This window comes from Dama dama, chromosome 27, assembly GCF_033118175.1.
Source record: "Dama dama isolate Ldn47 chromosome 27, ASM3311817v1, whole genome shotgun sequence".
In the NCBI taxonomy this organism is placed as follows: domain Eukaryota; kingdom Metazoa; phylum Chordata; class Mammalia; order Artiodactyla; family Cervidae; genus Dama; species Dama dama.
Window position 1 is genome coordinate 42406772 of NC_083707.1, and position 13704 is coordinate 42420475.

General features: G+C 45.1%; 1 protein-coding gene across 1 annotated transcript in view; it reads left to right on the forward strand.

Moving 5' to 3' along the window:
• Positions 1-13704, forward strand: part of RAB31 (RAB31, member RAS oncogene family) — an 82127-nt gene that overhangs the window by 63623 nt on the left and 4800 nt on the right. Inside the window, exon 6 of the mRNA XM_061131264.1 lies at positions 7825-7934. Coding sequence (XP_060987247.1) covers positions 7825-7934 — 110 coding nt within the window. The remainder of the gene's footprint in view (positions 1-7824; positions 7935-13704) is intronic.

Genomic DNA, 13704 nt, shown 5'->3' on the forward strand with positions numbered 1-13704 from the left:
CAATATTCATAGAAGGACTGATGCTGAAGCTGAAGCTCCAGTACTCTGGCCACCTGATGGGAAGAGTGAACTCATTGAAAAAGACCCTGATGCTGGAAGATTGAGGGCAAGAGGAGAAGGGGGAGACAGAGGATGAGACGGTTGGATGGCATCATTGACTTAATGGACATGAGTTTGAGCAAACTCTGGGAGATAGTGAAGGACAGGGAAGCCTGGCGTGCTGCAGTCCATGGGGTCACAAAGAGCTGGACATGACTTAGCGACTGAACAATAGCATCTGTCCCAGAGCTGATGTTCATGCTTTATTCATCTCTTAAGAAGTAAGAATAGTATCCAGGAGAGACAGTGATTTCTGAATTACCGAGAGAAAATAAACGGTAACCGATTTGATAGAGCATTTCAAGCTAACGACTTTTTCCAGTGGTTTCTCTGGCCTCTTGGGACTAGTCTGTTTCTGTCTGGAGAAGGCGTGTTAGGAGGTGGAGGAAATGGCCAGGCCCCCCCTTGAGACCCTGTCTTTTCTGCTCAGTCTTCATTCAATTCAAATTGTGACATTTTCATGAGAAAACAGTCCATCTAAATCTGTGGCAGGAACCCGACACTGGCTTGTTTGAACTTGACACCAGGAATGTGACCCGGTGGATAGCATTTACAGACACATATTAACAAGCAGGCTTGGCCCCCTGGGAGCAGAAATCCTTCCCAGGGTACACATGCCAAGTGCTTTAACTGTAAGTGCTTAGAATCATTATAAAGAGTTATTGTCCAATCAGATATTTATTGCAAAGGTAGTAATTCTTTTTTTTTTTAAAGTTCATTTAAGTTTTAGTTCCACCTTACAAATAAACCAATCTGAGAATCTAAAAGTACCGGCATGTTGAGCAAAGATTTTGTGGCTTCACTTATTGCTAAAATGGTTGCCTCTCTGGGTGTTACACAAATATCTTGGGTATTTAGATAAAGTACGAGCTGGCGGGAGCACAGTAAGCCTTGATTATTCATTTCAGTGGCGGCTCGAGGGAGCTGGGGAGAAGGAGACCACTTCAGGGCATATGACAGCCTTTGCAAACAGCCTGCAACCTGGCTCTGCTGGGTCTTGATGGGATGTTGCGATTTCCATTGCTTTTGGCTAGAATGCCTTAAACACGTGGGAGGTTTTGACAAAAAGTAATGCCAGCAGACAGTCAACAGCCTCTCCCACTCATGGTGCCATGTTGTGTCCTCATGGCCAGCTGAGTCGGTGGTATAAGCCTGACCTTGGAAGGGGGCTATGATTGGAGGAAAGAGTAAACTTACAGGGCAGACATTTTTCAGTGAAATGGTAGCTGTCTTATCCCAAGTGGTTGGCAGAATATCAAATGCTTGCTCAATGCTGGTATGGCATTTTAGAAATATAATGTCCACACTAGAACACACCAGAACCACAAGCTCTTTGGGAATAGCTCAAGAGTCCATTATTCTTTTATCACTTATAAAATGGTGTCTGATAAATGTATACTTTATTATGTCCTGGGTATATAGTCATCATCTTAATATAGATATCCAAACTCTGGACTTCATAGTGTCAGATTATGAACTGCATAGACTGCAAAAATATCAAACTCAGTATCTTACCTTCTACCTTCTATGAGAGTTGTTCTCAAGCTATCAATAGTGTAAGAAGATATTCAGAAGTTGCTACAATGCCCATTTCTGAGATGAGCCCACTAAACATTCTGGTTCAGTAGGTCTGGACACAGGGGTCTTCATTTCTAATAAGCCCCGAATTATCATGGGATCAGAGGTCTGTAGAACATACCTGACACTGACGCCCTTCAAGATGCCCGGTGGCATCCTCTGAAGACATCTAGAGAAGCTTCGTGACTATTGTCATGAGACAGGAGAAGAGCAGGAACCTTGGATGTTTGTCATTTCACTCCTTTGTTTTTGGAAAATCCCATGGCCGGAGGAACCTGGTGGGCTTTAGCCCAAGGGGTCGCAAGAGTCGGGCACTACTGAGTGACTTCACTTCACTTCACTTCTTTTTTTAGCATCAAAGTGTTTTGTTTTTTAACATATGTGTTTACTCTTCTGGGAGAATGGAGACTTTTGTACACTTTCTCTAAGACACCTGGGAACGTCTTAGAAGATGTGGTTGGGTTGTTCTGCAGTTACCCACGAACTCTTCGGAATCACTGCCTGCGGAGTTTGAGCCTTCGTCTCTCTCACATGCTAACACTACAGATAATAGTCATTTCATCTTGACCACTCTGATGTGTGAATAATGTGATCCTCATTTTCATGTACATTTCTTTCATCGCAAGCAGGATTAGGAAAACTAAGATTATCAACTGAAGAACTATCCTTTACTTATATATAATAAATAATCAATTAGGAAATCAAGTTGAAGTGAAAACCCTCTTTAAATAGCAATGTATATCTGAGTAATAGACTTTTTTGCTGTGTGTGTCATTTTAAAAATTTGAAATATTGTTAATTCCTAGGAATGAATTTAGCAAGAATTGAGCTAGACCTATATAGATAAATGTTACAGTTCTAGGTAGGATAAAAAAGGTGCTTTTTCCTTGTATAGTGAAACTGAGTAGTATTGTAGAAATGTCAGTTTGTTCTAAATTAAATCATGAATTCACTGAGATTCCAGGTAAATTACCTCAAATAATTTGAAGTAACATTTTAGAAAGGGTTTTACAAAATTATCCTAAAATTCACCTAGAAAGATAAATAGGCAAAAATAGTTAGTATTGGAAGGACTAATCTCAGCATATATTAAAATATATTTTAATGATTCAGTAATAAAACAATATAGCATGTCACAGAAATGGACAGAAAATCAATAAGCAGACTACAGAATCTAAGAATAGGGTGAAATATGTAGGGATATTTAGTATACAATAAAGGTGATATTTAAACAAGTGCAAAAAAGGGGATAGTTCAGTACATGGTTTGGGGATAGTTAGGAAAAACTGAGAGAAAATAAATTCAAAATGGATCAAGGATTTAGGTGCAAAGTAACAAACCATAAAAGTTAGAGAAAGCAGTTGAATTTTTAAAAGTAACCTTGGAATGAACTATTTAATAATGATACAAAACTCAGAAGACATGGAAGAAAATGATCAGTAAGTCTGATTATATAAAAACTCCTGTATGGCAAAAATGCCACAGACAACATCTAAATACAAATGGTAAGCTGAAAGAAATGCAGAAAATATATTACAAAAGGCTAGGTTCCTTAATATGCAAAGAGCACTTAACAAATAAATAAGAAAAATCCAAACAATCCAAACCAAAGTGTGCAGAGAACAAGCACAAGAATTTCATAGAACAAGAAGTATCTGTGGCTTATAAAAAGTTATGTTCCATCTCTGAATAAAAGTTACTCTGAATTAATGTCAGATTTTTCTCATGGAGAAAGAACTGTATAATGTAATTTTACTCTTGGAGTGATTTATGAAAGTTAGTGTATCCAATATTTTGGCCACCTGATGCGAAGAACTGACTCATTGGAAAAGACCCTGATGCTGGGAAAGATTGAGGGCAGCAGGAGAAGGGGACAACAGAGGATGAGATAGTTGGATGGCTTCACCAAGTCTGAGCAGGCTCCAGGAGTTAGTGATGGACAGCGAGGCCTGGCGTGCTGCAGTCTGTGGGTTTGAAAAGAGTTAAGACACGACTGAGTGACTGAATAACACCAACAAATGTATTTAATGCTGTAGCCTGTGTTCCCTGTTCTTCTGTGGAGTAGTGACGCGTTGCCTGGGAGCCTTTCTGGGCGATTAAACAAGGGTCATGAGTCAGATAAACCTCCTCGGGCTCGGACGTACTTTGAGCCTTTTGTTTGCCTGTTTCCTCCACTTGATTCATTTCCTCAATCTTTGGGACGTTTGCTAAGAAAGTGGTACCATCTTTGTAAAGATTTATTCTGGAAACTTTGGTCTACCTTATTTATGTGCCAGGCACTGTTTTGAGCACTTTATGATATCAACTTATATTTAAAATGGAACAGTGTTCATGCCATCTGACAGCAAAGGGGGCTGAGACCTGAGCGAGGGAGGCGTGAAGAGGCTGGTCACTGAAGGAGAAAATCTCACTCCCGTAAGCAGCAGGCTGGGCTGCCTTTCTGACGTGAGTGCTGTCCCGTGACACATTGTGAACGAGAGTTCAAGGCCAGAGCATTGCACTTCTGCACGAGAGGCCCACGGAGGTCACCGCTCCCTGCTGTCAGGAATGGCACCCAAGGGCTGGGTGCTGGTCTGCCCCGGCCTGCTGACTGGACTCCCCTCCTCAGGGGCAGGGCCCCCGGAGTGCCTTCTTGGGGTCCCTGCCCTCCCTCCCCCTGCCATCCATCGAGGAGGCTCGCGGGGAATTAAATAGCCCAAGACTGGAATGAGTCAGCTGCTGCGTTGCCGGGTTACACCCGCTAACAACAAAACAAGGACCCTCGTTGGGCAGCCCGGCCTGTGGATAAGTCTGGAGCCACAGGAATGTGGGTTCCCGCCCTCCTCCCCCGTGGGGAGCCTCCCAGAACTGGTGGCCTCTGCCTGGATGGCTGGTGCGTGGACCTCCCTGCAGTGTGACCTCTGAAGACTGTTGGAGCTTGGGGCTGGGGGAGATGCCCCCTCTCGTGTGTTTTTCAGCCCTAAGTCTCCCTCCTGGCTGGGTGAATCTTCGCTTCCTCCCTGTCCATACTCCCCATACTTCCCCTGAAGGCTGCTTGGACCTCCTTTACCTGAATTCTCCTCTCTGCTGAAGGCCACTCGCGGTGACGGTCACCCTGACATTCAGCAGGTGCTGACTGATTGCCTCGTAGGCGCCCGGCCCTGTTAGGATTCCTGTGTGTGTCCTCAGGCACTTAGTCATGTCTGATTCTTTGCGATGCCATGGACTGTAGCCCTCCAGGCTCCTGTGGCCATGGGATTCTCCAGGCAAGAATACTGGAGTGTGTTGCCATTCCCTTCTCCAGGGGATCTTCCTGACCCTAGATTGAACCTGGGTCTCCTGCATTGCAGGGTGATTTCTTATCATCTGAGCCACCAGGGAAGCCTCCCCAAAACAAACCGTGGTCCTGATCGCAAAAATCCACAGCACGTTCAGGTGACAAGTCTCACCAGGGCTCTGGGCTCTCAAGGAGGGGATGCTGCGCTGCACTCTGTAGGAGGCCTCGTGTGGACGGTTGTCAGGGGGATGCAGAAGGGTGGACGAGAGCAGAGGCCCAGAGACAGACGTGAGCTCCGGAAGCACCCAGAATGGCTGTCGCCTGGGCATGAACAGGGAGGTCTAAGGCAGGAAGCCAAGGCAGTGGGTTTTACAGGTTAGAAGACATGGATGAATTCTGTTCACAGGAACATTTGGTGGATTTGTGTGTTGATCCCCTCGGTGGGCCTGGGGGTGATGACTGCAAGAGCTGGAGGACCAATCAGAGGCACCCACAGGAACCTAGTTGAGGCACAGCATTTTTGGAATTCCTGCCTTCCTGGATGTAACTTCATCTTGAAAGTCTAAAAGTACTCTTTCTCATCAAAATCGACCTGCTGTGTGCTTATGCCTTGGCTTGGGTGGACTTGCTTCAATTTACCTATTGAAAGCCTAGCAAAGCACCCAGCCTATGGCAGACACTTGGTAAATGTTTGTTGAAAGAACTGAAGGAAAGTTACGGGATGCGGTGGTCTTTTGTGAGGGTGATCGCAGAAGGCCTGTCTCCGAGGTGCCCTCCAGGCCCCTCCCCGGGCTGTGCATGACGTCTCCTGACTCAGCTGAAGGGCTTCCCAAGGCCACCCGTTGGTCACACGTCTGCTAGAGGCCCGAGGCAGCACACGCTCACCTTCCCAGGGTCTGCTTTCAGATTGTAGCTGTACTGTTTGTTCCAACAACAGTTCTCCGACACCCATTGGGTGTCCTGCAGTCCAGCTCATTTCTGATGCTAATCTCAGTTCACTGATGAGGGAGAGGGACGCCCCTGGCCCCCCAGGCTCCTAGAGCGGGAAACTGTTCTTCAGGACAGTCCACACTTGGCCCCTGCCCCCAGCCCTGCCTGCACCTTGCCGCACTCTGGGGACATTACTTTGTAAAGACTGAAGGAACAGCCTCAGGAATGTGGGTTCCTATTGGGTGGTTGGATGGGAGCAGTGTGAGCAGAACCTGCTGGGCCAGCCCTGCCTCCGCCCCAAGTCACCACGTCGCCTTGGCAGGTCATCTGTTTAACGAGACCTGTTTCTAAACCTAGGGGAAGTCGGAGGACACGCTTGTCCTCTCTCCACCTTCCAGGGCCCAGCATTGTCAGCTGTGAGAGCATCTGCCCTTCTCGAAGTCTTCCCGTCACCCTCAGGGTGGGTGGTTTGGATTTTGTCATGAGTGACTTTGTTCTCACCGTAATCCTGGTAGACAGTATTCTATTCCTCTTGGTCCCCCGAGAAGGACACACTGGAGCCTGAACTGACCTTCCCTCCCTTGAGGTGAGGGTTTTCCGCAGCTTCCTTGTGGCCAGAGGGCACCCCCCACACCTGTGGGCACACAGTCTCCTCTGCTCCACCTTAGGGCAGGGAGGAGCCCCATCCTTTGAGCTTTGGTTTGATAAAGACGGCCAGGAAGAAAAACAAAAAAAAGTAGAGTAACTTGCCAAACTGAACCTAAAAAAGCCCTCTGCTGGGATATTTCATCTGTAAAATTCATCGCCACCCAAAGACTGAAGAGTTTGGGTTTTTTTAATAACTGAGAGGCCTGGGGGCTTGTCTGTTAGAAATGAGGAAGAGAGTAGATTCAAAAGGGTCGTTTTGCCCAGGGTGTCCTTGGTAAGAATAAGGCAAGTGTAGAGTCCAGCCGACATGGCTCAGGTGTCCATGTGGCAGTGGGTCCCACACCACGTGAGGGGTGAGGGCGCACCCCACCTGGGGGACCATCGTCAAGCTCTGGTCCACGTTCTCGCTGCCCCTGGTGGCCACACTTCAGTGGCCTCCTGTGTGGCACCTGCCCAAGTTCTGTGGATCAGATGCTCGGCTCTCCACCCCTCTACTCCTGAGCACTTACTTTGTTATCTCCGTGTTGCAGACATTGTAATAGTGTGGCTTAGTGTGTCCATAGCTGTGTGTTTCTTTGCCCTCAGGTGTAGGTTCCATAAGGCAGGGGCTGCCTACAAGAAAGAGCTGGCATCCAACCGTTCTCTCTAAATATTGGTTGAATCAATGAATAAACTTCTGGAGAATAGAAGCTGTGTCTTTTTTAATCTTTCAGTCTGTCGCAATATCTTCACCTGAGAAAGTACATCAATAAATGTCTTTTTAGATTATTCATCTGGATTGAGTTCATGTCCTAAACCTTTGCAGTAAGAGCCTTTTAAAGGAGAAAGTTCAAATATGCCGTTGGAACTGTAAATGTGTTCATTGCCAGTCTTCCAGATCACGTCATGTATTTTCTCTGATTTGTAAAAGGCAATATACAGAAAGTGTTAGAAAAGCACATATGCAAGTGTGTGCACATGTGCAGTTTTTAAAAAACATTGAGTCATTATTATAGGAAAAAAATTTGGAACCAATCCTAACTCTGAAAGCTGGCCTCACTTGTAATGCCTTTCCTACTGTTCTGGAATTCTCTCCTTTGGTGGGACCAGGAACAGTAGCTTATACATGCATGTCCTGTCTCAATGGATGCCAGAGACTGGGTTTCAAGCTTGAAAAAGCTTCACGCACGTTTCTAATACTTACTGGGCGACTGAGTTGTTATTCTGCAGGCCCATGAGGGAGCTGTTTGTACGTGAGCTGTTTGTTTACTCTGCCGGGTTATTTATTCTGTACAGATGGGCACTCACCTCTGCTGGGCTGTCCTCTTTTCCAGGGAGGTGCCCTTGAAGGATGCCAGGGAGTATGCGGAGTCCATCGGTGCTGTCGTGGTTGAGACAAGTGCAAAGAACGCAATTAATATCGAAGAGCTCTTTCAAGGAATCAGTAAGTACCTGGTTTGTGTTTTCAGCATAGTTTGCATCTTTATGCTTCTGGGGCTCAGAGGATAAAAGCCACAGAACTCTGGAGCAGAGCATTTCCTCTGAGTCAATTTATCTGATGCCATAGACACTAAACCCTGCAGCCTCGCCCGGGTTCCTGCAGACCCACCCGACCCCTCTCTGTTCTCTGTCTCCAAGAGTCTGTGCTTTCACCTGTCCAGTCTGTGTTTCACGACTCAGAATGAAGTAACTCCGTTGCAAAATAAAATTTATTTTACTTACAGAATTACGTATTCTTTAGCATTTTATGTTCCTATGTTGAGGGGAGGAAAACGAAAAGAGAGAGTGAGAAAGATATGGAAAACCAAAGTCACCCATGATGCTGAATGACTCTGGGCAAAGGAGACAAGAGTAGCTTGTAGTCATTTTTTGTGTCTGGTGATCATCAACAAGAAACAGTGTCTCCCTCCTACGTGACCTGTGGGTAAAGAGTCAATGTGGAAAGGTTTTCCTCATTTCTGATCTGTTTTTTTTTTTAATTAGAGTACAGTTGATTTACAATGTCATGTTAGTTTCAGGTGTATAGCAGTCATTCAGTTATACACGTGTGTGTGTGTCTATATATATATTATGTATATATATGTATTCTTTTTCGGATTCTTTTCCCTTATAGGCTATTACACGATATTGAGTAGAGTTCCTGGGCTATACAGTAGGTCTTTGTTGTTTATCTGCGTTACATACAGTCGTGTGTATCTGTCAACCTGCCCCTGTGCAGCTCCCCGTATTTTCCAGAGCTCTCTCCCAGCATCAGTGCAGCTCTATGTACCTGAAATTCACCTTGGGATTTCTCCAAGAGCTAGGAAACCTCCCAAGGTTTATGCAAAGTCATGTTTTCAATAAAAAATGATGTAACGACTTCACAGAAGAAAACAAACCTAAATCCAAGCATTAGTCTCTTAATTCGAAAGATATTCCTTTGCGTGGCTCAGCCAGTATAAATCTCTTCATGCATATGAGGTTTTTTTTCTTTTCCCTTCCAAGTGGCATGTGGGATTTTAGCTTCTCAACTATGAATTTAAACTGTAACTACCCCCCCACCAGCCCCCGCAGTGGAAGCACAGGGTCTTAACCACAGGCTGCTAGGAAAGTCCCTTTCTTTTTTTTCTTCTTTTTTTATATGAGGTCTTTATGGCTTAAAGTGATGGGGACTTTGCATAAGGAATTCCTGAGAGCCTGGTGGTCTACTTCATTTAGGAAAAACAAATGTTTTGCTTATGTAGTGCTTAGTCACTCAGTCGTGTCTGACTGTTTGTGACCCTTTGAACTGTAGCCCGCCAGGCTCCTCTGTCCATGGGATTTTTCAGGCATTTTTCTTATACTGGGTAATTACATATGAAATAAATAATTGCTTCAATGTTTACTAGCTCATTAATGCCCCATTTATCTTATGAAATCATCTCTGTTATCGTCCCTGCTTTACATGAGGACATTGAGGTGTGGAGAGGTTTGCAACTTACTCCCATCACAGGGGGTCAGTCCTGAGAGCAGGACTCCAGAACCCATGCTCTGAGCCGCCAGTCTGTCCACTTCTTATTGCAGATGGCAGCTTCTGGTAACGTTATTCATGATGGTGAAAAACAGGAAATGACTTAACTGCCCAAAACTTGGGACATGATTTTTTAATAATGCTGGAACACCAGTATAAACTAGTGATTAAAAACAAGGATGTAAATCTGTCTTTACTGACATAAAAAGATAAATTGTTGTGTGTGAAACAGAAATTACAGGGCACTTTGTATAATATCCTGATTTTATAAAATGTGAACCATAGACTACATTCCCTGGTGGCTCAGATGGTAAATAATCCGCCTGCATTGAGGGAGACTTGGGTTTGATCCCTGAGTTGGGAAGATGCCCTGGAGGAAGGCATGGCAACCCACTGTAGTATTCTTAGCTGGAGAATCCTCATGGACAGAGGACACTGGAGGGCTGCAGTCCATGGGGTCGAATAGAGTCAGACATGACTGAGAGACTAAGTACGTAGACTATGTAATTGTAAATATTGGACAGAGTCAAAGGGAACACACTTGTTAGAATGTTAACAGTGGTTGTTTCTTGGTGTTGAGATTGCAGGGGACTTAAAAAAAAGACTTTGTTATGGAAAAATGTAAACATATACACCAGTAAACTGAAGAATGTAATGAACATCAGGTGCAGTCATCACTTGATGCCCTTGGAGGATTGCTTCTGGGACCACTGACACCAAATCCGAAGATGATCAGTCACTTGTATAAAAGGGCATTGTATTTTTGTATAACCTACGCACATCCTCCCATATACTTTAAATCATCTTTAGATTGCAAATAATACCTAAGACCATAACAATGCTATGCAGTTGTAAATACAGTGTAAATGCTATTCAAATAGTGGCCAGTGTGGCAAACTCAAATTTTACTTTTTGGAACTTTCCAGAATTTTTTTCTTGACTATTTTCAGTCTGAAGTAAGTTGGATCTGAGGATACAGAACCTGCAGATGTATGGGGCAGACCATACTCATAACCAAGCTGCCTTCATCCCTACCCCACACTTCCCTCAGCCTACCCCTCCCCCCACACCTGTATTATTTTGAAGGGAATCCAGGACATCATTTCATCTGTAAATATTTTCAGTATGCAACTTTTTTTTAACAAAGCAATTACATGGTGGCATTCATTGTCATAATGCTATTATCATATTAATGACATTGAACTTGTGATGTTCAAATTTTTAGTAGCTTATAATTATCAGAAATGATTTGTTTGCATTTAACAGTATGTTTGGGTCAGGATGCAAATAAGCTCCATGTACAGTGATAAAATTAGCTGGTGTGCCTTTTAAGCCTCTCCTTCACAGTAGGTTCCCTCCATGCAGTTTCTTTATTTGAGCAATTAGGTCATTTGTCCTGATCCAAGTTTGTTGTTCAGTTGCTAAATTGTGTCTGACTCCTTGTGACCCCATGAATTGCAGCACATCAGGCTCCCCTGCCCTCCACTATCTCCAGGAGTTTGCTCAGACTCCTGTCCATTGAGTTGGTGATGCCATCCAACTACCTCATCCTCTGTCGCCCCCTTTTCCTGCTCTCAGTCTTTCCCAGCATCAGGGTCTTTCCAGTGAGTCAACTCTTCACATCAGGTGGCCAAAGTATTGGAGCTTCAGCTTCAGCATCAGTCCTTCCAGTGAATATTCAGAGTTGATTTCCTTTAGGATTGACTGGTTTGATCTCCTTGCTGTCCAAGGGACATTTAAGATTGTCCCACGGCATGCCACAGCATGAGTAAAAATTTGTTAATCCATTCACCTACACATTTGGGTGGTTTTCAGGTTTTAGTGATTACAGGCAAGGCTGTGATGAGATTTCACGCACAAGTTTCTGTGTGGATAAACACCTAGAAGGAGCGTGGCTGGCTCCTCTCATAGGCAATAGTCCATATTCTAAGGGTCCCCCAGCCTGTGTCCCAAAGTGGTTTTAGCATTTTTCTTTCCAACCTCTAATTCCGCAGAGCTCCAGTAGCTCCAGTTCCTTGCCAGCAGATGGGGCGACCAGTTGTTAAATTTCAACCATTTGGATGGGAATGTGATGCTCTCTCCTTGTGGTTTTGACATCCATCTTCTGATGACCAACAGTGTTGAGGGCCTGTTCATCAATCCTTGTGTCTCCTCTGGTGAAGTGTCTGTTCAACTTTTTCCCATTTTGTATGGATTTGCTGTTTTTTTAAAGTATTGATTTCTCTTGACTGTGCTGGGTCTTTGTTGCTGAATGTGGGCTTTTCTCTAGCTCCAGCATTCGGGGGCTCCTTTTCGTTTCAGGGCTCTGGCTTCTCACTGCAGTCGTTTCTCTTGTTGTGGAGTGCTGGCTTCCGCAGCTACCGCACGTGGGCTTCAGTAGTCTTGGCTTGTGGGATTAGTTGCTCTGCAGCATATGGGCTCTTCCTGGACCAGGGATCGAACCTGTGTCCACTGTGTTTGCTGGCGGATTCTTAACCACTGGACCACAAGGGAAGTCCCTTGAGTTGTTTTCTTATTTCTTCACTTAATGATCAGCAGTGGCTCATCAGTTGTAATAAATGGTCCCCATGCATGACAGGTGTTAAAATAGAGGACATTGGGGATGAGGGGGGAGGAGTGTATGAAGACTCTCTGAACTTCATGCTTGATTTTTTTCTGTAAACCTAAAACTGCCCCTCCCCCCAAATATAGTCTCCTCATTTTTTTTTAAGAAGGGAAATGGTGTCTTTGAATAGCAAGGAAGCCTAATGATTTTAAAGGAACGTAAGCCCCTCCACATTGAAGACGTTTGGTGTTTTAGATTTAAGGTCAGTGGTGATCTAGCCCCTTACTTTCTTCTTTGCTGGGGCACCACCGTTTCCACAGCTCCTGGACTTGAACTTCAGTTTTCTTCCTCCCTCTCTCACCCTCCTGCCTCCAATCAGTTGTCACGTCTGCCAGGTATCTTTCTGCAGTCCTCCTTCCCTCCCTATTTTCTACTTCTCTCCATGGCACTCTTATTATCCCTGATCAGGATTTCCTGCCAGCATCCTGACTGAATCCACTTCCTGAATCCTACGCCATGCTCATCCTGCACAGAGTGTTAGCGCCTTCCTAGGTCTAGATGCTAATATTCCAGGTTATCTCGCAGTCCCAATGTTGTCTTCTTGATGGCAGCAAAAGGACAGTTCAGAGGATGACCTCAGGTGTCACAAGTGTGGTGCCAGCCCCATTCTGTATTCCTGGGGCAGGGCCACCTGATCGTGAGCTCTGCAGTGGGTCAGAGAGGACCCCACGCGCCAAATAGAGAGACTGGGAGATCGTGATTAAGAGCAAATGCTGCTGAGTCCCAGTAAACAAAGTCAGTTTGTTAGTGTGTTAGTCACTCAATCGTGTCCGACTCTTTGTGACCCCATGGACTGTAGCCCACCAGGCTCCTCTGTCCATGGGATTCTCCAAGCAAGAATATGCTGGAGTGGGTTGCCATTTCCTCTACAGGATCTTCCTGACCCAGGGATCTGCTGATTCTTTCTTGCAGGCAGATTGTTTACCATCTGAGCCACTAGGGAAGCAGGTAAGCATAGTCAGTCTACTTCTCTGGATAATTCAGAAAATCAGAATTGAGAAATGGAAGTGACAGGCAGGTACCAGCCCCTCTACCACCCATCCAACCAAAGTGGAGCCTGGTAGATCCTGGGGCCGGAGTGAGCAAGGGAAGCACCCAGACAGCAGCTTGGCAGGAAGAAGACGCCAGGCCTGTTCAGGAAGCGGCTGGTCCCCAGGACAGCTGCCGCTGAGTGTGCTGTTTTATTTTTGTTGTGTATAAAAGCGTCACAGTCCTAGTCCAGAGCCACCACAGTTTACAGGCTTGGAATTGGTTTTCTCCCATAACTTTGTTCTTGAGGAATCATTTACAAAACCTGCTTTTTCTCTGGGCTGTCAGCTTTCAGGAAGACAGAACTCAAAAAAAAAAAAAAAAGTCTTTTAGCTTTTCCTGAGCAGGATCTTGCACAATCCAAACCTTATTAAAATAAACACCCTGCTGTGGGATTTATCCTCCAGAGGACCTGTGTGGAGACTGTGCTCTCAGAGGACATTTTGTAACAGCACAGACATGCTCGGATGCCCAGAGCCTTTTCAGATGTGTGTGTGTGTGTGTGTTTGCCCTATTCTGTGCCCATGTAATTAATACTGATTCAACAGGGTTCCAAGGTGATCGCCTTGGTACCGAATGCTATGGCATTTT